The sequence below is a fragment of the Crassostrea angulata genome, chromosome 1 (assembly GCF_025612915.1).
Source record: "Crassostrea angulata isolate pt1a10 chromosome 1, ASM2561291v2, whole genome shotgun sequence".
Taxonomy (NCBI): Eukaryota; Metazoa; Mollusca; class Bivalvia; order Ostreida; family Ostreidae; genus Magallana; species Magallana angulata.
The window spans coordinates 8,829,525-8,857,073 of NC_069111.1; the positions used below are offsets into that span (position 1 = coordinate 8,829,525).

General features: G+C 33.5%; 2 protein-coding genes and 1 long non-coding RNA gene across 4 annotated transcripts; 1 reads left to right on the top strand and 2 right to left on the bottom strand.

Moving 5' to 3' along the window:
• Positions 1–757: 757 nt before the first annotated feature.
• LOC128163777 (keratin-associated protein 21-2-like) lies at positions 758–5,653 on the bottom strand. Its single transcript, XM_052827467.1, has 3 exons — positions 5,495–5,653; positions 4,258–4,407; positions 758–857 (listed from the first exon to the last, which is right to left on the bottom strand). The coding sequence occupies exons 1-3, from the start codon at positions 5,553–5,555 to the stop codon at positions 841–843; spliced, it is 228 nt and encodes a 75-aa protein (XP_052683427.1). The 5' UTR covers positions 5,556–5,653; the 3' UTR covers positions 758–840.
• Positions 5,654–6,940: 1,287 nt separating this feature from the next.
• Positions 6,941–12,658, top strand: LOC128190483 (uncharacterized). The gene is made up of 3 exons (XR_008244357.1): positions 6,941–7,037; positions 7,169–7,308; positions 12,518–12,658. It is a non-coding gene; the product is annotated as an uncharacterized LOC128190483 (long non-coding RNA).
• Positions 10,250–23,798, bottom strand: LOC128190467 (TNF receptor-associated factor 6-like). Of its 2 annotated transcripts, XM_052862549.1 has the most exons (10): positions 23,654–23,798; positions 22,412–22,509; positions 18,786–18,871; positions 18,162–18,195; positions 15,484–15,811; positions 14,278–14,434; positions 13,555–13,716; positions 13,071–13,145; positions 12,563–12,643; positions 10,250–11,622 (listed from the first exon to the last, which is right to left on the bottom strand). In XM_052862549.1, exons 5-10 carry the CDS (start codon positions 15,732–15,734, stop codon positions 10,537–10,539), a joined length of 1,812 nt encoding a protein of 603 aa, XP_052718509.1. In that variant the 5' UTR covers positions 15,735–15,811; positions 18,162–18,195; positions 18,786–18,871; positions 22,412–22,509; positions 23,654–23,798; the 3' UTR covers positions 10,250–10,536. The 2 variants fall into 2 exon arrangements, with proteins under 2 accessions (XP_052718509.1, XP_052718500.1); XM_052862540.1 differs by lacking the exons at positions 18,162–18,195; positions 18,786–18,871; positions 22,412–22,509; positions 23,654–23,798 and having other exon boundaries at positions 15,484–15,990.
• Between the last annotated feature and the right edge of the window lie 3,751 nt (positions 23,799–27,549).

Here is a 27,549-nt window from a genome sequence, read left to right on the forward strand (position 1 = left end):
AGAAAAAAATCACTTATTTTACATAAAATCAAATCAAATGTTAAATCAAATAGCTTCAAATATCAGTATTTCATGAGTGATTCTACAGTACAGAGAGAAAATCTAGTATCATTGGCTCTGTAAAATATGCATAATATTCTATAAAAACTCTTAAAACAATGTTTTCATCAAACATCATTTTACTATCTTTAAATCCTTTAAAAAGTGAATGATTTTTAAGATTCGGTCAAACTGTGGTGGTTCTGGGGTTCATTAATGTGGTTCGCGGTTTACCGGCCATACATCATGATCAAGGAATCCAGTATAGTTGTTTCCTTATATCTAAGTATGTAGGAACTAATTATCATAAATCAGCGGTATCTCTTTGACGCGAAATGGACAGATACCAGAAATAATGAACACGCCCTGGCTTGTACTTTAACGAGCGGCACATACCATTTTATTTAAACGGGGGGGGGGGGGGGGGGTACCTATTCATGATTACTAGTATCCGATAAATCAAATTTTAAAACTCCACAAATACATTTTTCCGAAATTTCAAATTCTTAATTACATTGGAGGGAGGGGTTAGGCTCATTATCATGTATACTATGCCATATACCGACTCCAAAGTCCATGGAGAGGTCGTAAAGAAGTTTCATATAATATCAGAAAACGTCTTTTGCCAAATATAGTGGAGGGTCATTTCCTCTACTGCTCCCAGATGACATGTTTTTATACGTTAAAACAAAGTGTATGTAATACAAATGCTAAATGCTTCTTGTTTGATAATTTTATTGGTTCGTCATCTTTTACAGTCATCTTTTACAGTCTTCATTGCAGGTCATGCTGGTTGCGTTTTCAGTAGTATCCACCTCCTAAAAAAATAAAGGAAAGAAAGAAATGTGTTTAATGTAAGAACATGTACAATGCTTGTATGAATCGAATTTTCTTTAGAATAGCGCTAATTGTGACCTATAATATCAGATTGCTCATAGTGTACTAGTATTGCGTTGCAAACATTATTTGTACTATAAGTAAGTAAAAGAAGTTTAAGACTATTCTTACAATTAAGCTAGCTGAAAAGGAGCAATTAAAACAAGAGGCCCATGGGCCACATCGCTCACCTGAGGAACAAGAGGTATGATAAAATCAGCTCAATGGAGTCATAATACAAACTATCTGGACAATGTACAATAATTCATGTAAATCCTGTATAAATAAAATCCATTTTCCCCTGGATATTCTTATGTTTATAATCATTAGTCCCTTTTCTAACAGGATGATTTGATAGTCATATCATATGTTGAGTATTGCAGATCTAAAAAAGATCCCTAACAATAGTTTATATATGGGATATAAACGTACATCAAACTCTGAACCTTCTCGTGAGGCCAAAGAATTGTCCTGGGGCCAAAGTCTTAACAATTATAAAGAATCATCTGGCTGATTAGTTTTTGAGAAGATTTTTAAAGATTTACCCTATATATTCCTTTGTTAAACTTTGACCCCCCCCCCCCATTGTGGCCCCACCCTACCCCTGGGGATCATTATTTTCACAACTTTGAATCTACACTACCTGAGGATGCTTTCACACAAGTTTCAGCTTTCCTGGCTGATTAGTTTCTGAGAAGAAGATTTTTAAAGAATAACTCTGTTTATTCCTATGTAAAACATCGACCTCCCATTGTGGCCCAAACCTACCCCCAGGGGTCATGATTTTCAAAAATTTGAATCTACACTACGTATACCTGAGTATGCTTTCAACTTTCCTGGCTAGTTAGTTTAGTAGAAGAAGATTTACTGTATATAATCATATGTTAAACTTCGATCCCCCATTGTGGCCCCAACCTACCCCCAGGGGTCATGACTTTCACAACTTTGAATCTACACTACCTGAGGATGCTTCCACACAAGTTCCAGCTTTGCCGGCGAATTAGTTTCTGAGAAGAAGATTTTTAAAGATTTACTGTATATATTCCTATGTTAAACTTCGATCCCCCATTGTGGCCCCACCCTACCCCCGGGGGTCATGATTTTCACAACTTTAAAACTTACACTACCTGAGGATGCATCCACACAAGTGTCAGCTTTCCTGTCTGATTATTTTCTGAGAAGAAGATTTTTAAAGATTTACTGTATATATTCCTAATATGTAAAACGTCGATCCCCTATTGTGGCCCCTCCCTACCCTCGGGGGTCATGATTTTCACAAATTTGAATCTTCACTACCTAAGGATGCATCCACACAAGTGTCAGCTTTCCTGGCCGATTAGTTTCTGAGAAGAAGATTTTTAAAGATTTACTTTTTATATTCATATGTTAAACTTCGACCCTCCATTGTGGCCCCACCCTACCCCCAGGGGTCATGATTTTCACATCTTTGAATCTACACTACCTGAAGATGCTTCCACGCAAGTTTCAGCTTTCCTGGCCGATTAGTTTCTGAGAAGAAGATTTCTTAAGAGTTACTCTATATATTCATGTTAAACTTCGACCCCCCATTGTGGTCCCATCCTCAGGTGAGCTAAAAAGGTTAAGTTTACATTTCAATAAGTGGGTTTCTGGAAGAACAGATTTTGAAAATTTTCGTAATAAATATTGACAATTTTTTTTATACTTTTTTAATCTTTAGCTTTTAAGATCTGTGTACAAACATAGAATTGTGAGCAAATCTCTGTATCTTGCTTATAATTCGAAGCTTAACACTCAAATATGGTCAGTAAATAGAAATTGTAAACAACATGCACTACATGTATAACAAATAAAGAAAACAATTTATTTTTTCGAAATGAATCATATATATATATACATGGATATACCTACATATTTCCGTAAGCGATATTAAACTCTATTTAAACTGAATAAACTAGAGAAAATGCCGAGCATCTCAACAAAACCTATTGCATTAATCTACCATTACGCAAAAGATAATGCCGAATTACCGATAGAATGAATTGTATTTCAGTACCCCTACATCAGACTTTGCTTAATATGCGCAGGTAAACAGTTAACGTAACTGTTTGATTTACCGAAGTCTCTGATTGATTTGATACGAAAAATCACGAAATACAGACGATAGTTTCCACGTTACAAAGCATAAATAATGAAAACGAAACGAAAATCAGAACAAGCTAACACCAACGTCATGTGTGAAAACTGTCAACGCATTGAAATATTTAGCCTCAATTTACTTCACAAAATCGGCACCAATATATTTTTCATGTTTCAAAACTTCCCTTCATACGCGAACTGTTGCACAACAAGCAAATTCATCATAGTCAGATCGACCCTTTTTCGTATAATGTCATGGCTGCTTTAAACAAAGAACCTCGTTTTAGAAGTATGGAATACGAGTCTTGGTAAAATGGGTATGCAAACCCGGGCCGTTGCAAAATAAATGCCAGGGCAGATCGGCAATTGTCAATTCCAAATACGCATTATTTTGCAGCAATATCTACAGCGAATACAAATATACTAGTCCATCAAATATCCTGAAATTTTAATGAGATTGGCAGATCAATAACTGCCAATCTTTTGTTTTGCCCAGGCCAAGTCTTGCCTACCCATTTTACCGGATGCCGAGCCCGATTGAAATACGCCTTTCCTTTATTATTATTTTCGTAATAACTTCGATTTGAAACAAAATTACCACTTAATTTTTGCAATTTATATTTTCCTTCCCATAAGGATAATTTATGCTAAACTACGTTGAATTTGCCTCGGTAGTTCTTGAGAAGAAGATTTTTAAAAATGCACCCCCTTTTTCTACAGTTTCAAGGTTTTCTCCGCTTTGAATACAGATCGGACTTTAATTTTTGCAATTTATATTCGCCCTCCCATAAGGATGCTTTGTGCCAAATTTGGTTGAAATTGGATAAGCAGTTTTAGAGAAGAAGTTCAAAATGTAAAAAGTTTACAGACGGACAGACGGACAGACGGACGGACGGACAGACGGACAGACGGACAGACGGACGACGGACAAAATGTGATCAGAATAGCTCACTTGAGCTTTCAGCTCAGGTGAGCTAAAAAACTGATTTCAAATAAGATGTATCAATCTCATCGTTCAGTCAGAGACCTACATGCAAGTTTCAATTGCAATAGTCTGGAACTAGATCTTCCCTCTTTATTTTGTCTGTAACTTTTTAATGATTTTACTGTTGTGTGAGAAATCTTCCGTCATCGGCTTTGAAAATTCTGGTACTCTATTGATGGTAGGTCTAACGAAATAGACAGGATATATGTGATTGGTGTTAAGTTTGCTTAATCACTAACCTTTACCGGTGGGGCAGCACACACCGGAACCATATCCATAGCCGTAACCACGGAAACAGTAGGAGCCATAGTAACAGTCCCAGCTGCTATAGCAATATCCCCTCGGCCATTGTCCGTACGGACAGTACTGGGGCTGATATTTGTTGAAGCCTACAGAAATGTCCAGGATGGTCAGAATTGCGTCAGTAATGAATTTTTGTGAACAAGGTTTTGAGAAATAGGAAAAAATAAACTGTGTGAAAGAGTTATTAGCAAATTTTTCGTTCCTATTGCATTCTACCTAATTATTTGCTATATTCTTATTTTAAGAATATGTGAAAGATTTCAAATTTTTCAAGAAGGAAAGATTTGTAAACTTTATTTGCTAGCACAGTCTAAAGATTAGTTGTTTGTCCATTTTACAAAGTCCAATTGCTGTCAACGGAAAATTTTCAAGAATCATGAAATGTTATTTGGGCAAATATTTCATAAGAATAAAAATCTTCTATGTTTTAGGAATTTATCCTATCGTCTACAATTAATGTTCGTTACATGTAATAGTATTCATTACATTATTGCCATTATATAATACATAATATAACTAAGATGCAACAATAATAAATTACTATCCTGCATTCTAGTTTAAGTTTGTGATTATTTTTATGTCTATACTTATATTGTACAAATAATTCATATAAATATGTTGAACCTATGACTTGTAGGGATTTTGGCAACGAACATTACAAAATACGTTCACTGTTTTAAAACATCTGTTATAGAGTCCGTTCTTTGATAACTTTAATTTAAATTCGGTGTACTCTATATGAAAATAAATACTTGATAAATAGATAAAAATTATTTAATAATTAAAAAAACCATGTAATACGTTGGATTAGTCATTGTCTGTCTGTCTGTCTGTCTGTCTGTCTGTCTGTCTCTTGTGCTCCAAGCAACTTGGAAGCACGCTTCATTTTATGCTGTACTTGTTGCGCAGTGCTCAGAGGGCAAGCTAAAAGGTCATCTTCAGTCTATGCTGTATACTTGTTGCGCAGTTCTAGGAGGGCAAGCTAAAACGTAATCTTTACGCCAATGGTTCAAATCCAACTGTAGCATAAAGACAATATATATAGCTACAGTAAAACTACAGCTTGTGTTTCCAGTCAGAATACCGTACAATTCTTGAAAATAGTATACCAAATTCAGCTGAGAAATTTTTGATAAAACAAGAGATTGAAAGAAAAGCTACATCGATGCTTACCCTCAGCAACAATGGCGAAGGCAACAATGACCAGAAGTAGAGCCAACAGCGTCCGTTCCATTCTTTGCCGACAGTATCAGTCTATGACCAGTTCAGACCGGGTCCCTGCAAGCCACAACCGGGTCTCCCCTTTTATAGCGTCCGATTTGACCACTAAAGAAGGAAGGAGAAGACAAAGCTGACCTTGTTTGGCCAGAGTACATGTCATACGTATCATTAAGGAACATGACTTTTGTAACATAAAAATCAGTATCTACATGGAAGTCATCGGGGTTTTTTGTGATGTATCGCCTAATGGAATCGGTTATCATGTAGTCGTAAATGTCAAAATAATCTAAAAATATTTCATGGAAGGTTTACTTAACTTCTGCTACAAATTAAGAGACTGATGAAGTCATCCTTTAACAACCCGGTACAAACTGGTGTTTGTTAGGAAACGGACAAAATGATTATTTTGATTAGCCTTTATGGCAGGCAGGATGTACATCTTCTTTGGATCCAACACAAGATGAAGATATCATGCCTATGAATATTCCGGTATTACTTAAAGCAATATGAGCTGCATTTTTTTTTAAATTTTTATTTTGCTGCAAAAACATGCTAGTATGATAAGTCTGCATGTAACTTAAACTTTTATTATATTTAAGTTTAAAAAAAACATTCATTTTGTAAAAAGAAAGATTTCTCTTCTCAGGAATATATAGCAGATCAATTTTTGTACAGGACGACACTAATTCAATTTTGCTTTAATTAAACATTCTCAAAGGCTTTCCTCACAAAAATATGGCTAACAGAAATTTTAAAACTATAATATTTCTTGTCATGTCAGTAAAAAATAACATTTTCGTAAAAAATGAATTCAGCATAGAAATGCAGCTCAAATTGCTTTGAATATGAATTCAATTCATTTTGACGATCATATTGGCAAAAGAAATAAATCTCTATTCCTAATTCCAAAAACCCATATAATTTTTTCAACTACCAGGTATAACTCTTCTTTTTAACTTGCAAAGGAATTTTACTTTATTATATAGATTTAGATGCAGACTACTCACCACCCCCTCGATCTACGCCTAAAATTCATAGGTTAAAGCTGGTGCTTGAACTGATGTCGGGTACAGTTTACTAAGGAAACATTATGTGACTGTATTTGTAAGTTACAACGAGTTTATGCATAAAAACCTCTCAACATATCTCTCTCTCTCTCTCTCTCTCTCTCTCTCTCTCTCTCTCTCTCTCTCTCTCTCTCTCTCTGAAAAGTAGTAAAAGTCAGAAATGAACGATTGCTTGATCTCATTCATTTTGTCAAAGCACATTATCGTTGTTTACTATCGGTCAAAAAACTCATAACAAAACTAACAACAGGATTTCCCGAACATTACATAGCAGTGGTCTCATTAATCAGTTTTGTAAGGAATGAGATATACTCTAATTAAGCTGTATGACAAACAATACACATATTGCCAGGAGCGGATCCGGATATTTTTTTAATGCCCCTGAATTCCGGCTCGGACAGAAAAAAAGTTTCTACGGAGTAACTTGGGTATGTTGGGCTTTTCACATGGAAAAACCTCTTTATTTCATATTATTTCATATATTAATAAAGTTCAAGGTTTTTTTATGAACGTGTGTCCCGGGACTTTTGGTCACTTTACCATATTATGAACTTAATAGCTCCGGACATGCTTTATCCAGAGTAGAAAAGCGCATGCAAGCGTATCCAACTACCATTGACAAGTGATTAGATCATTGAAGTCTTCATTTTGGACCAGTGGCGGGGTCAGAAAGCAAGAACGTGAACAATCTATGGCGTTGTGAGTATTGACAAGATTTTACTTTGACATACATGTATGTTCCGAATTTCTGCCTTTTGATAAGTGGAAAGTGACAAGGGCCGTAGATCATCGTGTTGTCATTTCAGATTCATTCAGGTATCCTGGAACAGGAGTACGCAAAACGCCACATATCATTGCATATGGGTTTTTTTTATAATTTTCAAAGAATAATAATTTTAAGACAACTTTAACTTCTAATTCCTGTAAATTTCATAAAAGGAGGTTTGGTTCTTCTAAAGATAAAGGACAAGGTTCAATTTTATCTTCTAAAAAATAAAAAATAAACACTAGAGGTGGTATAGGATACCTGTAGATATTAATGTAAATAAAAGTACGTTTTAGAAATTTCAAAATTTACGATATTTGACCCCAAAAAAATGTGTTTTCAAAATTTTTGGAAGGTTAAGATTTTTTTTAAAGACTATCAGCGGGACTCCAACTCATGACTTACTGATTCGAAGCTAACGCTTAAACCCATTAGGTACAGTAACAATGTTGTGAAAGAAAAAATAATAATATTATACTAGATTTTATTGTTTATTTCGATGGGAAGTACGTCCCAATATAGAGGTGTTCCATAGCATCTCTTTAAAAGGGGCATGGTCACGATTTTGGTCAAATTCTATTTCTCTGAATCAATCGTAAAGTTATAAGCAAGATACAAGGCTCACAATTATTTGTCATGTAAACAAGCCTTGATGTTTACATTTGTTCAATATACCAGTAAAGGATCTTTTTCTAGCTAATTTGTCTATGTTCCTATTCAATTTAAGCATAAATAAACATTTCCTAATGTTAAACAACACATTCATTTTAGGTAAAAAAAAAAAAACTGGAATTTTTATCTAAACATTCAAAATGTAATCGTAAGCTTTATTTACATTTCAAGGAATTGTAAGCTCTGTAACTCGCTTATAACTCAACGAATGACACTCAAATTTTTTTCCTTCAAAAATGCCTTACTGAAGCATTGTAAACATTAAAATCGGAAAAATGTCTTCTGACCAAAATCACGACAAAATCCCTTTAAATTGAATCGAAAAATGATCGAATCATATTTGATAAGACTTTAGTTTAATAATAAAGGTTAGATCTACATACTAGTAGATCTGTCAGTACATACACAATCTTCCAGCGACAATACTGTGAATTCATTTCATGAGGGTTGGATTTTCGTGGCCATTTTAAGATTATATTAATTAATTAATCTCCTTCATATGAAGAACTCTGTATGAAGATACTTAAATTTTAAATCCAAAATATTTGGATTTTGCTTTAAGTATCAAATAATTTATATAATTTATGGCCCAAAATATTATGTTTAATATAAAGACATATTTGATGGGTAATTTGTTGACCATCCAGCCTCCTTAGAGGTTTTTTTTTTAGGGGGGGGGTCCATAGTCATTTTTATTTTTTTTTCTATCTTTTATTTTTTTTTGATTTGGATAAAAGGGTGAATTTTTGGGTGGGAGGCTTTGTTTTGTTATGCTCGGTTGGTTTTTTTTTTGTTGGTTTTTTTGTGGTTATATGTGTTTTTAAGAGTATTTTGCTTTATCTTGTATTCGAGCTTAATTCAATGGACTTTTAGTAGATAAATCAGGATGTATAATTAAAAGACTGATGTATTGCACGGCTCAATCTATGACTAAGGTCTAGTACTTTTGATGTTTTATCATCTTAAAGCGTGGAAAAAAACCTTTTTATAGGTTCATATGACCTTGAGTCCTTTAGATATTCCATAGCTGTAGACGTCATTGGCTCAACTTAATGATCAATAGCTATATTTTAAGTTCAACATCCTATGACATGGCAAGAGGTTTCTGATTGGTTCATTTGATCTTCGTTTGGTTTTTGCACGTACGTACAGCCGGTATTACCTCTGCATCGTCCCCAGTCTGTACGGCAATTCTGCCTCAGTCCAGTCTAGACAGCAACTCTGCTTCAAACATGCTCTGATCTTTGGGGTTACAAATACGGGATGTTATGGTAAAGAAAATTGCAGACCAAAGTGATTAATGAGCCGCTACGCTAGTTATGTATTTCTTGCAGTGTTTGCTACCTTTATGTCTGTATTTCCACCAGATTAAGCTATAAACGAAAATGAAAACCCGAGTCTAATCCGTCTGATATACAGTAATGAAGATTTTTTAAAACGCGTTTTAGTGTTATGGTGTTACACGACAATTCATTATACATGTATATGTTTATACCAAGAGTTGCCATTTGCAGTATCACAGAGACCAGAGATAATTGTAAACTGAAGATTGTTGGATCGATTCTCCAATCAAAAGTTTTATACATATCTTTTCATTTATTTTCCATTGCAGCTTAAGCTTACATCAAATATGTTACAACTTTGTAAAATGTCTGAAATCTTAAGTGACATTATGACAGTGCTTTGAAATTAAGAGGATCGAATAACCTTTACAAAATACTTGAAGAACCACTTTTTAAAAATAAGTCTTAGATTACTTGTTTATTGATCACTTTATTCAAATGTTTTTTGTTTTTTTTTTTATAACGTTGACATTTTTAAACTATGCCTCATTTTATTCTTTGTTAGTCTTTTTTTTTTGCACTTTATTTTAGGTTCGAACAATATGGTAACATTGAAAGCAACGGACTGTGCGGGTTGGCGCCAAATGTTTTGGGAACATTCTGATCGCTATATATATATTCAGTAATTTTAAGAATTTTTACTCCATTACCATAATGATTTTGAAATATTCAAGGACAGATACACAAGTATACAGCTTTATTTGGCTGTTCATACGTACTTTTACTATAGCGAAAGCTGCAATTACAAAATACCATTATTTGTAGTTTGGTGATCCTGGTTAATATTCACTTATCTTCCTGCAATGCTCGCTACCTTCATATCTCGTAAGAAATACCATGGAAAGTATAAGCTCATAACTCACGATTTTCACGGTTTATCCAAGGTTTAACCACGTAAACCAAATTGTGTACATACACCTCTTGAATAATAATATACTAGTACTCTGGATAGTTGAAAACTAATACAACACGAACTAGAAACAGTGAGGAAAATGGCTGATACATATCCCAGGGTTTAATCAAGCATTCTCTGTTAATGATATACACAATCAACTTAAATATTGACAAAATAATGGTTTCACAAACTGAGTTATCACACTATGATAATAATAATACTACCAGGGTATTACAAGCGCACTCCTACACTCACTCCGATCTCCCAATGATCTGAGCTTTGATTATCAAAGTATCATTCCTAATGTACGAAGAATTATCCAAGACACTTAGTGGAAGGAATTCCATGTAGCCGAAGCCTTTATGATTACGAGGGGTGGTGGGGCGCTGAAAGGCTGCCAGCGTTGGCTTGGCGACCAAAGTCTCCATCACGTGCGATCGTAACTCACAGGTCGGGTTCTGATCCAGAACGCTTAACATTATACGACCACTAAAGGGCCACTCCAGGATATCGTCATATTCACCTTGCATAAAATGAACAAATATAGAGAGATGTGTTCCTCTGGCGGAATCAACTCCGTTTAAGTTTGCGCGAATACATATTTTATATCCAAAACAACTAGAATAAAACGCCGGACTATGAATTGCCGTTACCTCGCCCGACTCGGCCTCGTTTCTAAACTTTGAATAACTTTTGATTCTCCAGAAGTATACACCATTGCTACACCGCCCTTCCAGCTCAGTGAGGGCGTTCTCCAGACTTTTTACTCTTTTAATTAGAGCAGCGTTATTCTTTTCATGGTACTCCACCTTGTGTTTCATGTCATGAAGTGCCGACTCGTGCCTTGCTAAACTCTCATCTTGAGATAAGTTCTGACTTTTTAGCGACTGGAATTCATCATCAAAAGGGACTCTAGGAAACCCCTCTAAATTGTTAGACGGATTTGAGGTATAAGTAAGTTCTGTATCGATTTGCGTTCGTTCACTTCCGAATCTTTCGTCACTTCCCTGGGCACCGCGCAGTTGCCGAAGGCTTGTATCCGGTGGACAAAAGCTGTCGAGAGAATGTGGTCCTGCTTGAGGTATTGCGAGTGATGGATTATCGGATAAATGCAAGAGATTAACTGCGTGGCTTAGTCCGTTGCCGATGCCCTCGACCATGCGCCTGTCTTCCGGCGTGAATGGTTCCGTTCGGTCGGGTAAGGAATGGCTGTGGGTGAGCTGATTATTGGCGGGAATGTTTAGCCGCCGGTGGATGTTGGTTAATGCTTGACACATAAGCTGCATGTGGTTGTGCAGGTTTTCCTGAATATGTTTGCCCATTTCGCTTCTAGGAATCTAAAACAAAATATTAAAACGCATTAAAATATGAAAGTAAATGATATTAATGTGAGCAAGCTCATGTACGTCCCCATATTATTTCACAATGCTACACATAATGAATGGCAAGATATGTATAAAATCCAAAAAAATAAAATAAGTCCTTATAAATTACTAAATAAAAATTCCTGTAAAAAATTTACATCAACACAGGTGCCCTTTTAAATTTATTTACAATTGCAACGTCTTGAAATTCAGTTCAGTATTATAAGAGAAGTTCTGTTGACAAACGTTTCAATATTATTTTAAATAGTGACCAAACCTCCTATTTTAAAAGGAACAGAATTCCCAGAAAAAAAAATCAGGAAATAGCTTTCCTGTAAATTAATCCATCTACTTACTATATCTTATTCAACTATAAAAATCATATAATTTTGTGCAGCAATTTAAGAGGAGGTGTGCCTAAATCTATTTAAATAGTATATTTATATAATAATAGCCAAATCTTTAAAGTGGTAAAATTCCAAAAAAAAAACCAGAACTAGAATTTCCTGTAAATATGCAAATCTACAAATAATGTCAATATAAAGTACAAAGTTTCGCAAAATTCTATTCGCTTGAGTCAGCAAAGTTGCGCTGAGGAACTATTTTAGTAATATGTTCGATTATGACCGAAGTTCAAAAATGGCAAAATTTCCCCAAAAGTAACGGAATCCGTTTTTTCTGTAAATATGCATATATATCTACACATTGCGTCGTATTTAACTTATTAAATAACAGTTAAGATCAATAAGATGAGTTGCGCTGAAAGAACAGAACTGACGGACAAGTCAAAAACATAACATCCCCACAATACGTTTCACGGGGCATCGAATGATATAATCAAATGTCTATAATCCTTCATTACTTTCAGGAAAGTGACAGCATAATAAAGATGTTTCCAGAGACAGTTTCGTACCTTTCCTACACTACAGCCTAGCTTGGAGTAGACGCAGTCTATGGACCGCCGCATACAATCGTGGTCATAGTGTCTTTGCAGCTGTAAAAAAATCGAAATTAAAGTTTCTACAAAAGAAGTTAATCACGCAAGAATACGGCTCTGTCTTCATACAGTTATTCAGATAAAAATTTTACATTATGTACATGTACTGGTGAACTGAGTATTTATAAAAAAGGTACTGGTGAACTGAGTATTTATTCAATATGTACTGGTGAACTGAGTATTTATACAATATGTACTAGTGAACTGAGTATTTATACAATATGCACTGGTGAACTGAGTATTTATAAAATATGTACTAATGAACTGAGTATTCATACAATATGTACTAGTGAACTGCGTATTTATACAATATGTACTAGTGAACTGAGTATTTATACAATATGCACCGGTGAACTGAGTATTTATACAATATGTACTAGTGAACTGAGTATTTATACAATTTGTACAAGTGAATTGAGCCTACCTGTTCACGCATTAACTCCATGGCGCAGTGCGGACACTGTACCATTGCCATGGGGCATTGGTCATCTTCGTGTTCCTGAAAGAAATATCTAAATCATTAAATACCTACAGACCCAGTGAATTGTTACAACAGCCAAAATGGGCAAACGTTAATCCACACTTGATGATGCAGAACATTAAGAACACGGGGTTCGGATCTCGGAGCGGCATTTGCAGGGACCATCGACATACTTAGGTTTTTATTGCGATTGAGATATAACAAGTTAAAATTAGCATACGAATGATCATTGTTATATTCTGATTTTCTGTTAAACTCTAGCACACATTTCTTGTAGAAAACAAGTATTAGTAACCTGGAATATCAATGTGTTCCGTAGTATTCTAACAATATACATGTAGTTAATTTTCAATCGCTATTGTAAAGCTATTGTGACATATTTCATCGAAAAAAGATAAAGAATTCATATCAAAGAAGTGAATTTTACCTGCATCTCCTCAGCTAACACCTCCGAGCTGCACTGGTTACAAATGAGGGTTCTTTTGTGGCAGATGTGGGATAGGTGCTCCTGAATGTCCCTCCTGAGGAGGATGTGGCTGCATCTGTTGGGACAGGGTATGGGCACGTACTGGCACTCGTCAAGGTGTCTCTGTACAAAAAACAATACATCGCGTTACAATAATTTAAATCAAATACATGTCTTTTTAAATCATAATTGATGTATCCAAAACTATAACCGGAAATTTATCACGCTGTGTGAAAAAAGAACCGGACACGAAAGCCAGTGGGTCTACCTTAAAATAATCTCATACTTTGCAGCTTATCATAATATACAGTGTATTTTTTTTAATCATTTAATGAAATGAAATCATTTAAATTCAAATTATTATTCAAAAGGAAAGAAAAAAACAAAGAGTAAATAAAAAGTTTAAAGTCTATTCATTTGAAGATATCCGAAGGGTAGAAAGACCCCGAACCTTTTCGCACTCTGATTTTTAAACTGTTCTTTACATGATATTTACAAGTTAGTTCATAACGCTTTATGTGTTAAATAGAGGTTTTTGTAAAGCTGAAATATCTTTGACATGACGCAATAAAAAAACCTTTAAATCCTTCATAAATCATTATGGTTTTATCAAATAAATCAATTCAAATTAAATTAAATCAATTAATTCCATTAAGATTTTTAATCACTTTCTATGAACAATACCTGGATATTTTTCAAAGTCTCGATCACTTGACAGCCTTCTTTGGAGTTGGGGCATTTGACACTGAGGCCCAGAATTTCGCGCTTCGCAAAGTTGTCCGGAAACAGCTGGGATTCTGTGATCGGCATGTTGTCTATCGGACACCTCTGGTCGGACTCCCTAGGAGCAGAAATTACAGGTTAGATCAAAGGTCAAAACCACGGGTCAAATCAAAGATCAAAATCAAAGGTCAAGACCACAGGTCAAATCAAAGGTCAAAATCAAAGGTCAAGACCATAGGTCAAGATGTTGAGCTCAGATTAAAGTGAGCCATATGTTACATGATATTCATAGCAGTTAGTCCATAATCTACAATTGAGGTCTACTTCAAATTCACCAATGAACGTGAGGAAAGAACTACCATCTCTTTTCACGTCTCGTTTGTAATACATTTAATGCATGTTTAACACCATTAAAATTATTTTAACCGCATGCTTCAAAGAACACACCTTCGTCTACAATATAAATATTTCTATAATGCATTGTATTCATTTTTTAGCGCGACAAAACAACATTGCAGAAATGTGAATAAATCACTTCCCTAATTATGAGTGACAGCTAAGTGTAAATATAAAACAGAGTCAGTTCGCTGAACTGGTGCGATTTACTTCCGCCTTGTGTTCTCGGGGAACGCCACCCGATCTGACAGATAAAGCGGAATGCACCTGTACAGCTGTGATTTCACTTCCTGATTGGGGGAATCCAATCAGATGATTACAGGAAGATGTGGTTTTAAATAAAATATATAGCCAGCAAATGACAAGACTTTTCCTCTTTTTTTTCTCTCTCTCTCTTTATGAAACAACACTATAATGCATCACACGCGGTTTGTACATTCATTTACATTACATAAAATTATTTCTTTCCTCCATTATATTTTTTCATAAACTTTCTTTTGGAAATGCATCACTACAGTTTGTATATTTATACACACCATAAAAAAATATTTATTTCCTTCTCAAAATTTTCCTTCATTTTTAATTGGAATTTACGTAGAGGAAATGATCGACTAAAAAAGTGATGCATTGAAATGCACAACTGATTACCCAAAATAGTAAAATTTAACTACAATGTACGTCTCATCAGCAAGCTTTATGATTTTCCTCGAAACATTTAAATATGCATTGAAATTTTTGAATGAAATTTTAATGATGTACATATCCACTTACTTGAGCCATTTGTTGATGCAGTTTTTACAAAAGCGATGTCCACATGTCGTCTGCAATGGATCCCTCAAAACAAGGAGACAAATTGGACAGTCGTACTTTTCGTCTCTGATGATGAAATCAAAGTCATATCCCTCCTCCCGACCGGAAAGTCCCTCTCCGGAAGTAAAGCTTCCGGAACTGACGGGAGATGAATGGCGGGGCTCGTTGGTATACTCATAGAGACCAGACGACAAAGGTCGCTCTGACGTCATTTTTTGTACTACGTGCAATACACGGTCCTCTTGGAACCCCTTCTCTGTACATGCATCCTTGCTATCGTTTCTCTGAGCTGAAAACATAAAGCACGGTTAAGCTCTATTATCCTGGGCTTGTAAAGCGGTCTTGCTTATTGAACAGGAACTTCAAAATAAGTCGTGAAATTCTCTGCTACTTTAAAACAAGGAAGTGTAAATAAGTCCTGGCTGAAATTTTTGGCATAATATAAAGCCTCGTGTAGATCAAACATTATCTGTCGGGTGGTTTAAATCCGTGACGAGCTCACCTAGCGAAGTACGAACTTAAAATAGATCATTCCAATATAGGATCTTATATGACGATGCAACCTAGTAGATCAATAACTATGATGAGTTACTGCATCGCGTCTTGTTTATTTGTTACTCTGATTAATTAAAAGAAGCATGATTATATGGTTTATAAACATTATCCGAGACCTAAATAGTTTGTTCTGTGTATCATCCTTTAACATGCTACATCTGTTACAGTATGTCACTATGAGGCAACTAAAGAGCCTCGATATCACTGGGATTTTCCCACTGTTTGTATATCACAATAATCAATGGGAAATACTATTGAGCCAGTGTTTCATGAATGAGACTTCACATCATCAAATCCAGTATTGATAAATACGTCGCGAGGCTGCATCCCGGAAGCGGTCGGATCAACCAATGAAATGCAGCCTCTTTAATATTGGCGTGTACATTATACACTCGATAAACTTCCATTTCCGGGATATAGTATGCACAAATAAACAGGCAGTGATGGTGATTTATTTTTTAGGTATTACCGTCAGGAATTCGAAATGGCCTAGTTTAAAATCCAGAACTCCATCTAATTAGGAAAGTTCGTTAAACGCTGAGTCCCCAATATGCCTGCCATCAGTACCACTCGACACTGAAGTAGATAAATGGCCTTAAACGTTGCCAGGCATTAACCTTGACCCTACTTTTCAAGTTACCATTTCATCATCATAAAGATAGCCACACAAGTAAAAATAGCTTATTCGTCCTGTGGCATAAAAACTCTCAATTACTCTCGTGCGAACAGTTAGTAAAGAAAATTAGACTCCTAAATTTGCCAATCCCGCCTTCCTAATATGGCGCGAAGTCTACTGCAGAAGTCTGACGGCACAATGGTGAGCGAATGGACACGTAATTAACGAACATGGGAATTGAGTTTGCTCTTTTTTCTCTTTTTTTCGGTAATTGAAAACTTTTTTTTCTCTATTCTTAAAACAAATTGCATAATTACCTGTATGCAACTATTTCTTTTGTCTATTTCATGATTTAAATTATGATAATCCTTTGAGGGTTTACTGTCTCTTTTGTATTAGCAAAATTTGAGAGATTTGCATTAACAAAAAATTGGTTGGTTTGGAAATACTCTTTGAGAAACTTAAGAAAATCAGTTGGGATGATTGCAGACCAATTATATGTACTTCCATGATAGACTGTACAGTGTGTTATCTCCAATCAGACTTCACTAGTTTTAGGTGAAGGAGTCTTAAATCTTAAGATGAGTCTTCATTAAGTGCCTTGAACAAAAAATAGAGAGGGACAATGCCAGCTTCCACAGTGACAAAGGACTTGTCTAAAAGACTGATATCTTTGTAAAAATGCAAAATGATTGGCACTAAAAATGTTAAAACCTATTTTATTTTAAGCAAGAGGTAAAAAGCACCCTTGTCCATACACCATGATAGACAACTGATCCATATACTAATAAGCCTTGATAGACTGCAGATTCTCAAATCATGATACGACTTCAGGTTCATATTACACTATGATAGACTAATTATCAAAAACTGCAGGTTCTCAAACCATATAAAGTTTTCGTAGAGTGCAGATTCATCTTGCATCATGATAGACTAGTGATCAATGTAACGTAATGATAGACTGCAGGACAATCTAAGGTTAGATCAGCTTTGCTGTCTTCTCTCTTAAGACAAGTTTGTCAGTCTGATATTATCTTCATGTTTACTTATTTATTCTCTTGGACTGTCAATCAATCAAAATAAAAACTGTTTGCTCTTCACTAAAATATCACCGTAATTGTTAATGCTTTTAACTTGGTCCTATAAATGTAGACAGCAACTGTCCTCATCAAACAGTCTGCATTATACATATTGTAAATAAACGTTTGTCAGCAAGAAGAGACCTTCAAACACAGAGACACACCTTTATATAGATTACAGTGTATTTTTGCTGTTCCCAATTTTTGCCATCAACCTTGGAAAGTTTAAAAATAGCAACAATAAAATATCAGAGCAATTCATTGTTTCAGTTAATATCATAACATTTTAGGAAAATAGAATATTAGAAATATGGTAGAATATAACATTTATTTATTCATTTTATCAAATGAAGTAATAATATAATAAAAAATTATGATATTTGACTTACCATTCAATTTTTGAGGCAACAGTGTAAAGGTCAGCTTTGAAAAAAAAAAGGTTTGTTAATATTCCTATCGCACTCAATACAGGCAACAGTTAAAATTACTGATTTACTCCTACTCGGACATGTTTCTTTCGAGTTTTGCAGGGGGGGAGGGGGAGGGTGACAAAAGGGAGAAGGGGGGATAAATATGCTCAGTACCTCTTGTTATCTGTTTAAAATACCAAAATGACCAACTTTAAAGATTATTTGATGCTAAAAAAAAGTGGGGAGAGGGGTGAAAATACTGTAGAAGCAGAAATATTCGTTGAGGATATAATTTCGTTATTTTCGTTGGCAGTATCAAATCAATCAAAATTAAATCAAGGACGAATCTTTTAACCAAAGTATTAATGAATACAAAGAGATTACAATATGATCAAATTAAATGCAGACAGAATTTTATTTCTTCTACAGTAGCTTAAATATTTGAATTTTACCAAAAATATTTTTTTTTAATCTGCCACAATACATAAATGTGGAAAAAAAACAACGTAATCTATAATACATGTAAATGTGTCTGTTTTAAAATGTCACAATACAGAAAGTTCTCTCTTGTTACGAACACAAATATATGCTTAGATAGTTTACCTAATCAAAGGTTCATCCATTAAATCATCACAACAAGAATGTCTTTCTGTTGGTATATTTGAAGGCAAATCAATCCTGGATGATTTCTGTAAAATAAAACAATTACAAGTATGAGATTTAAGTCATTATCATAGTTTATGCACAAATATTTATACATGTGAAAGGAGTCTGAAATATGATTCTACATGTAAATTGACTATAAACAAATTAGATTACATGGACATGCAATTTGTACATACTGTGATATGTAAGGAAATTCAAAAATAAGGTTGTGTAGTGCACCCATGCACAGATTTTGTTATATTGCAATTCATGGCCATGAGAAAGAATACCAACCAAAGTTTTGCATCACTGAAAAACAACATTTATTTGGCATGCAAGAAAATTCTGTGAGGAGGAAACCTCATCCCACATAATTTGCGGTGCCAGTCAGCTCTTTGGTGTCTCTTGCAACTGTTTAGAGATCTATAACCAGGATCACTGGAACCAGTCCAAGACTGGTACATCAGGAAATGAAGTTGTCACCAATAAAAGTTGGGTTTACAGTACAGTTGAACTACAGCTGAACTACTGAACACTGATATCTCAAATACAATGGATATGTCAAAGTGATTTGTAAGTCCCAACCCCTTTTTTTAAAAGTATTTTATCCTCGATATTTCGAATACGCGGATATATCTCGAAGTTTTTAAACAGTCCCATCTAGTTCGAGATAACAAAGTTCGACTGTACCGGTATATGAAAATGTTTCTTTCACTTCTGTAAATTTTTTATTTTATGGAATATGCAGTGAAAGTTGCTTCTGACAATTTAACATGGATATTAATTCTTTGCAATTAATAAGGAATTTACAGTTATACATGTACTATATTAAATGCAGTGATTTTTCTGTTTTTCAAAAGTGGACTGTGGCTTTTGAACTGGGAAAAATAATCGAAGTGTTGGTAAAATGGGGAAAACTAGTCTTACTGTTTATACATGTATGGATAAACTATACTGTAAATTAAATTGATTTTTTTTAACTCCTAAAAATAATAAACAATTCTTGGATTTTTTTAGGGTGGGGAAATATATAAAATTATTTGAAAAAAGTACAGGCTAAATTGGTAAAAAGAAATCTGTGATATTTGCAAGGGAAAGGGCCAAAATTTGGACCTATACTGGCTGTAAAAAAGCACTGATGCAGAAATATTTGTTTGATTACATAATTTTTAAATGAAATTAAACCTCACATGAATTTGTATCTCCTAATATGTTTAGTATGGTTATAGTTTGAAGAATGAATTTCAAAAATGCGAAGGAAACTATTTTTAAAAACAAAAAAATCACCTGACAGATTAGCTTTATCAATTTAAATTAGCATATTATGCAAAAGTTTGCTGCAATATCCCCTTCAACTGAAAATCTTTATCATATACCGGTAAATTTGCAGACTAGCCTCTACAACTGTTACTACATATACATGTATTGGTATATATATCATGTATATGTTATAAACTGACAAGAACTGAATATAATTCAGTTTGAATTAAATACTTTTTAAAAATATTTTTAAGGCACAATGCTCAGAATGGATGCTTTTTTCAAATTAAATCATACTATTGGTAACATGATGTGTACCAAGATTTTTAAACATAAATTCCTTTAATTTGATTCTAGTTGAAAGAGTGGTTTGTCTACACCACAAAATGAAATATGACGATCCTAAAATAAATTCACACTGCTTAGAAATACCTTTTACCCAGATTTAAACTTCACACAATTTAATGGCATTTTAATAACAATTTATTTAAATTCTTTACACTTATTCAAAAGGTAGAAAAATAAACTGTAAGGAATAAAACCCAATAGCTTCAAAATTTATACTCATGTCAACTGGGTCAGACCTAATTCACCTTTTCATACAAAGCTTTGCAGTTTATGAATCTTAAACTAACCGACCCAGTTGATGCCCATATAATTATGCGGCTATTTGATCTTGTTCCTAATAATAAATGAATGATGCATAATATGGGATGATACCTGTGCAGTAGAGTTATTGGATCGGCTCAGGTATAACTAATTTAATATGGGTAGTTTCAGTTCAAGAGTAGAGACCCATAGAAATGTCTGTATACATGGTATAGTACTGAGATAAGCAACTGCCTAACTAATTGTACTAGTCTGAGTAAAAAGATGTACATACTAAATAGAGTAACTGATAGTACCAGTCCAAGTATAAAGACCAGTATAGATGTTTTAAATATACTAACTGTGATGAACATCTGAATCTTATAGTACCGGTACTAAGACCGCGGAACATTAACTGGCAAGATTGGAAATATATAGCTTACGTCAATTTCACTTGTTGCAGTCAAATATTTGAAATGGGCGGGAACAAATTGACACGGACGTCTGAGAAAACATTGGATTGAAACTCAGGGTTGTCTCTAAGACCCGGGAGGCGGGACGTAATTACCCGGCTATTATTGCATTTCAAACACAATCTAGCTATAAGCTAGACCTCCAGACCCCCTTCTACTTTTTTATTTCTCCCTTCTACTTCAATTTTTTGAGACAACCCTGGAAACTATACATGTAGTTATAGGAAATGTATTTTCAATCCACCTCATCATTTCTAACTTGCCATATACATGATAATTAAAGCGATCGAAAACATTACCGGGTATATTTAGTATCAGCAAAGTGATTGAAAAAAAATTATTTCACCAATAAGTATATAATCAGCAAATATGAGAAGATCTCAATGTGGGAGAGATAATACGCAAGGCAAGGCACTGTCCGATGACTTCAGAGAATCAGTCATCACAAGTCTGAAATCAAGTGGGGCCATAGTTGAAACGGGGTTTATTCACAGAGAAGAGCAATCAAAGTTCCCATTTATTAGATTAAAATTATATCCAATAATGAAATATATAAAATGTTTCATATAAGAAGTCATTGGACAATGCTTTGCCCTGCGTATAATATCTCCGAATTGGTATCTTTTCACATTTGCTGATTATATGCTTATTGATGAAATAAAAATTAATGTTTTTCAACCGCTTTTTTGATACTAATTAAAATGTTTTTCGATCGCTTTAAATTATTTAGCAAGTAAAAAATGCTGAGGTGAATTGAAAATACATTTCTTATAACTACAGTTTTAATCCAATGTTTTCTCAGACGTCCGAGTCAATTTGTTCCCACCCATTTCAAATGTTTTGACTGTAACAAGTGAAACTGATGTAAGCTGTATATTTCCAATATTGCCAGTTAATGTTCCGCGGTCTTACCATGCAGTTTTCCATGTATTGAAGACATACATGTACATCAATTAAAAGAGAATGACGTCTGTACAGCACTGTACACTAGCTGTGACCATATTTGTATAGAACTACAATTTACTGTATAGTAACTTATGTGGTAAATGAGATGCATATACAGTAGTCTACTATTGCATGCATGAATGATAAATGATTGTTTAAGGAAAGGATCATGTACAGAGACTTTACAGGTGTTATTTGGGACGTCTAAACTCTAAAGCAAATGAAAAAAAATCATTTACAGTGTAAATGTTACTACATTTATTTTACAGTTATAAAAACTTGACAAAATGTTTAATTTTTTAAAAAACAAGTGTATACCTGTAGCAATGTCTTTTGTTCTGTACTGTAGTGAATGCCGATTCCTTAGTCCACAGAGCATTTCTTTATTAATATCATGAAAGTGGTTCCTCCAAAACCTGCGAAAATTCATTGACATTTTTTGTTTAAATGAATAATTATGAAGTTATTCTTAAGACTTCATCCCTGTGAGTTTAAAGTAAATGTAAAATGATACATGCAATTTCAATTTTTAAAAAATTATAACCTAGATTAGATATAACAACTGCAGATAAGTAAAAATCTCTCCTAGCTGTATATAAGAATTAAAGTTAGTGATCACGGTGGTGTACAAAGGTCTGGTAAATGATTGACAACCATTAACAGATCATAAGTCTCTCTACAACGTCTGCTATAGATTGGACAATTGTACACATATACTATATACACAGCTGAAAACCAGTAGAGTTTTTCGTGGTTAAAAACCTTTCAGAGACAAAATTGTTGAAAACAAAGTAAAAATTTTTAACTCATACTGCATTATTTGATATGATATATAAAGCGTTCTTTTTTTCTCTAGGAAACATCTTTCTTCTAATTCATTTAAGAACTACATAATGTTGCATATATATATATCACCATGAACTCAACTATAAATTCATTTGTCTCTCAAACTTATCAGTTTAGAAAACATAAAACAAACCTGCTATTCAGTGGGTTTGGTACAAAATAAACAACAAAGTAACATCTACATGCACATGTGGTGTCAAGCATTAAAATTCTGTTTACAAGAGTTATATTTAACTATTATTCACATGTAATAAACAGCTTGCCAATCAATTGGTTATTAATGATTCCACCTACAATCCACCTATACTACATGGTAGAAACTACATTTCAAAATTACATATGTAAGTAACCACGTCCAATGAATAACCAATGTCCAATTTTAAACAAAAACTAGTTGTCAGAATTGTACACATGTTTTCTGATCACTTTGGAAATACCCAACAAGTGAATGGGTGTGCCTAATGCGAGTGTGTATTGGGTCCGCCTACACAACTGTTTGATATTGGTTGTATCAAGTATAGTCTATTGACATATACAATACTGGATTGTTTACAAAATGATATTCGTTATTTGTCAATATACATGTTCTGGACTACTCTACTTCGGGATTCCAAACGGACGTTGTGTACACATGCAAGGTTACACATCTGACTTTTTCACGTGTGGATCTTGTCTTAGTAAACTAGAAATTTGCAGAACTGAAATGAAAATTACCTTTAAATTATCTATCCAATACAATGTCTTTTTCAAAAATATTGAAAAAGTATCGGAATAGGAATTTGGAATAACTTCCCAGTTTTTAATAATATTTTCGCTATCGAAAGAGGAAGTTTGATTGGTAATGGGTAAAATGAGATTTGCATTTAACTTTGCATGTAATACAAAGCTATAATTTGACCAAATTGTATTAATATGATCTTACGCAGTTGTAAATTTTTAAAAAAAAAATAAGTTGAACGTTCCATTCTTAACTTGTTATGACCTTTGCTTCTAAGACATAAGAAGTTTATTTAAGCGGAACTCTCATAAATACTAAAAATACCCTTCGCTGAAAGCGCACTCAGGGATAATCTCAAAAGAGAATGTGTTATTAGGTTAGAATACTTTTCTATCAATAAAAAATATTAATACTGATATGAAAATGTGATGTCTATATGATTAGATATACCTTTTAGTAGAGCGAATTTTTGTTGATATTTACGGATAAGCTTGAATTTTTCCTGGTTTTAGAATTACACCAGAGACGGGGTTTGTAGATGTTCCCTCTAAACACAAAAGTAAAAGGTAAATCCCCTAAGTTGTCTGCCCACCAAATGAAAAAAAAGAGCTTTACAGCAAGAGAGTGATAGAAGAGAGAATTTTGCTTCTGTTGTTATAAACATGATTGGAAAACAGCTTGTAAATGAGATAAAGACAGATAAATGTTGAACATTATACAAAGAAATAAAAAATAAACAGCATTTATGCGCATAAATTAAAATTAGCTCCCAGAGTCAAATGCTAATGGATCTCTTTGTTCCAGCGTCACAAACTTTCGTGGGTTCTGTGTTGTACTTTGAGAACCAGTAGATCTTAATAAGTCTATTGAAGACGAAGTTTCTTTTGATAAACTTTTTCATAAATTTAATTAAAAGTTATAAGTGGCAAGAGTAAATATTATTCTGGGACACCCCGTATATATTGTAAGGTTTGATTGACACTTAAAAAATCGAGTGATCCAAGTACATAGGGATATGTTATACCTGATAGAAAAAATGGCATGAAATACATTATTTTTTTCATATGTTCGTCTCTACTTATGAACTACCTGGAAATATTATGACTTTAAATGTCAATGGAATAATAAGAATTTTCAGTTTTCTTGACTTTTTACCGATGGGACACAAAGCAATTTTGAACCAGCAGGATAATTCATGCAATAATTAATAGGTCAGTAATGAATGTATAACTTTTTAATATGCAATGTGTTATTTAGAGTCTGCGTATAGTGATTTTGAAATATGCTAGAAATTTAATAACTTTTGCAACATTGAAAAGTAAAAGGTAATTGTTTGATTCATTTTTTTTTTTTATCATTTTCATCAAATTGAAATTTACGAATGATAATTGTATGCACATGTAACTCTGTAAAAAAAACATATCTAAGTAGAGTTAAAATTGTTGATGCAGTATTTATAGTTATATAATAATACATGCAGAGACTCAAATATTCTGAATGTTTTTAAAGAAGAACTGCATAATAATGTTACAGATTATAAAAAAATATGTCAAACTGATTATAATTTTATCATATTTTAATGAAACTTAGAGTACAGTATTATTCGCTTTTTTTCTTCGTGTGTGGTAAGATATATTAAGTTGTTATATTAGAAATCTTCAAATCCGTCGTGAATCAATCATAAATACAAGTAGACATGATTTATTTTTTAAGAAATTCTTTATACAAGCAATCTAAAATACGAAATATGCTCATTACTTCATTTTAATTGTCTCATAAGACTGATATTTGATGAGAAATCTGTAAAATCGGACAAAACTGTTTGAGGAGGAGTGTGAGGAAAATTCAATCTGATTAAAATCAGATACCTTTGATCCACTCACGAAGATCGCTACACTAAGATCTTTGTGAGCGGATCAAATGATCTGATTTTAATCAGTCCAATCACTATGTCGATTTACGAAAGTAAAAATAATATTTTTATAGGTTTTTCATCACTTCACTGTGCATATTGTATAAACATATATGAATCATTAGTGGAGTGCATAGGTATCTGTGGATGCGATGTTTTTCATCCTTATAAATAATCATAGTTTTAGCATACAATGCATATACTTCTATCGCATGAATAATCCGCCTTGTGCACGTTCAACAATTCATGAACACCAGAATTTGAGATGATCATGTTTGTTTTATTTATATGAAAAATATTAGAAATATATACAAATGTACTTCCATCGGGCATTTAGACAACAGTTACTATTATATCTAGAAAATATTTCAATTCTAACTTTTCGAAAATAAAGAACAATGGTTAACAACATTGTGAAATAATCAAACATTTAAAAACGCTCAAATCTTCATTTTTTTCCCCATATATTAAAAAAGATTGACATGAGAAAACTCTACGACCGGGCAAAATTTTTTGAAGAGGGTGATATCTCTAAGAAAAAATAACTTTTAGCCGTGAGGTATGCCGGTCCATTAAACTCGAAAAATAGGCGACTTTTTGTATCTTTGTCACTCCACTATTATGTTTAAAATGAATAAAAAGATAGACAAATCAGCTTGAACAAAGATTCTCTACTGATATATTGAACCTATGTGAACAAAAAAAAGGGCACGAAACTTGTTTACATGACAAAGAATTCTGAGTCCTGTATCTTGCTTATTACTCTACGACTGACTCTTAAAATGTCATTCGACCACTAGAAATGAATTCCAAAATTAAAGCATTGTAAATAATAAAAACAGGAAAACGGAATTAATCAAGTTGACCAAAATCGTGATCATGCCATTTTAAAGTACAAATACAACTATTTTACTTCACATGTACGAGAGGGCATTCCTTTGTTTCTTGTTCGTATTTTTCGAATGTTCAAATTTTAAATAATTGAAAATAAAGCGGTCTAAATTTACGAACAAAACGTGTATTTTTAAAATAGTTTTTATTCAGACACTCGATCTGTGCTTAAACTGCATGTGTTTTTCAAATGTAAAACTGTGTTTATATCACATTTTTGTAAATAAATTCGTCTTTATTAAAGTCTTCTTTACAAACGTTAAACTGTACATTGATTAGCATTCGTTAATATTACACAAAGTAGTTTAAAGTTGATCGTATTTGTAAAATAAACATGCAAATGCATGGTTATTTTCTGTGTTAATTTATGGTTAACATTTGTGTAGCATATGTTATCTTTTAAAAGGTTAACGCTTTAAGAATGTGGGCGCTTAAGATGTAGATTCGGCAGGAATCTGGGCGCACAAGGAGAGTGAAAATTTCATCAATTAAGTTTGAATATTTTTCGAATTATAACCGTTATTTGGTTTCTGTTGGATGTGGAATGAGTGGAAAAATATTTGAAATGCAAAAGGTTTTATTATAATATGGGTCTAAATATGGCAACACGATGCAATTCATGCAAAATCCTACTTATTTACAACTGTTTTTAAATGATTTTGTTGTCTCTGGGTCTTCTCTCCACAAATTTGAAACGTGTAAAGGTAACATATTTCAACATTAAAAATGTCGCTTTTAAAAAAAGATGGAGAGATGACCCAGAGATGACTAACTATGTACTTTTTCAAATTATTTTTTGAAGGATAAAAAACAAAGTCCATTGATATGACAGTGTTGTTTCAAACAGTACTTTATAGAGCATATAATGACAAGTCTCCGTGGCGCAGTGGTTTCGTCCTGGATTTAGTGAACACATACATTCAGTGTTTTGGGTTCAAATCCAACTGGTGGTCTTTTTAAAAAAAATAAACTTTTTTGTTTTAAATGTTTGTTATTATAACATGATGTTGGATTATAATATACCGGAATATTTTCATTTGTTCTTATTGATTTCTAGATCTGCTGTATGAACACTATAAAAAATTCTTT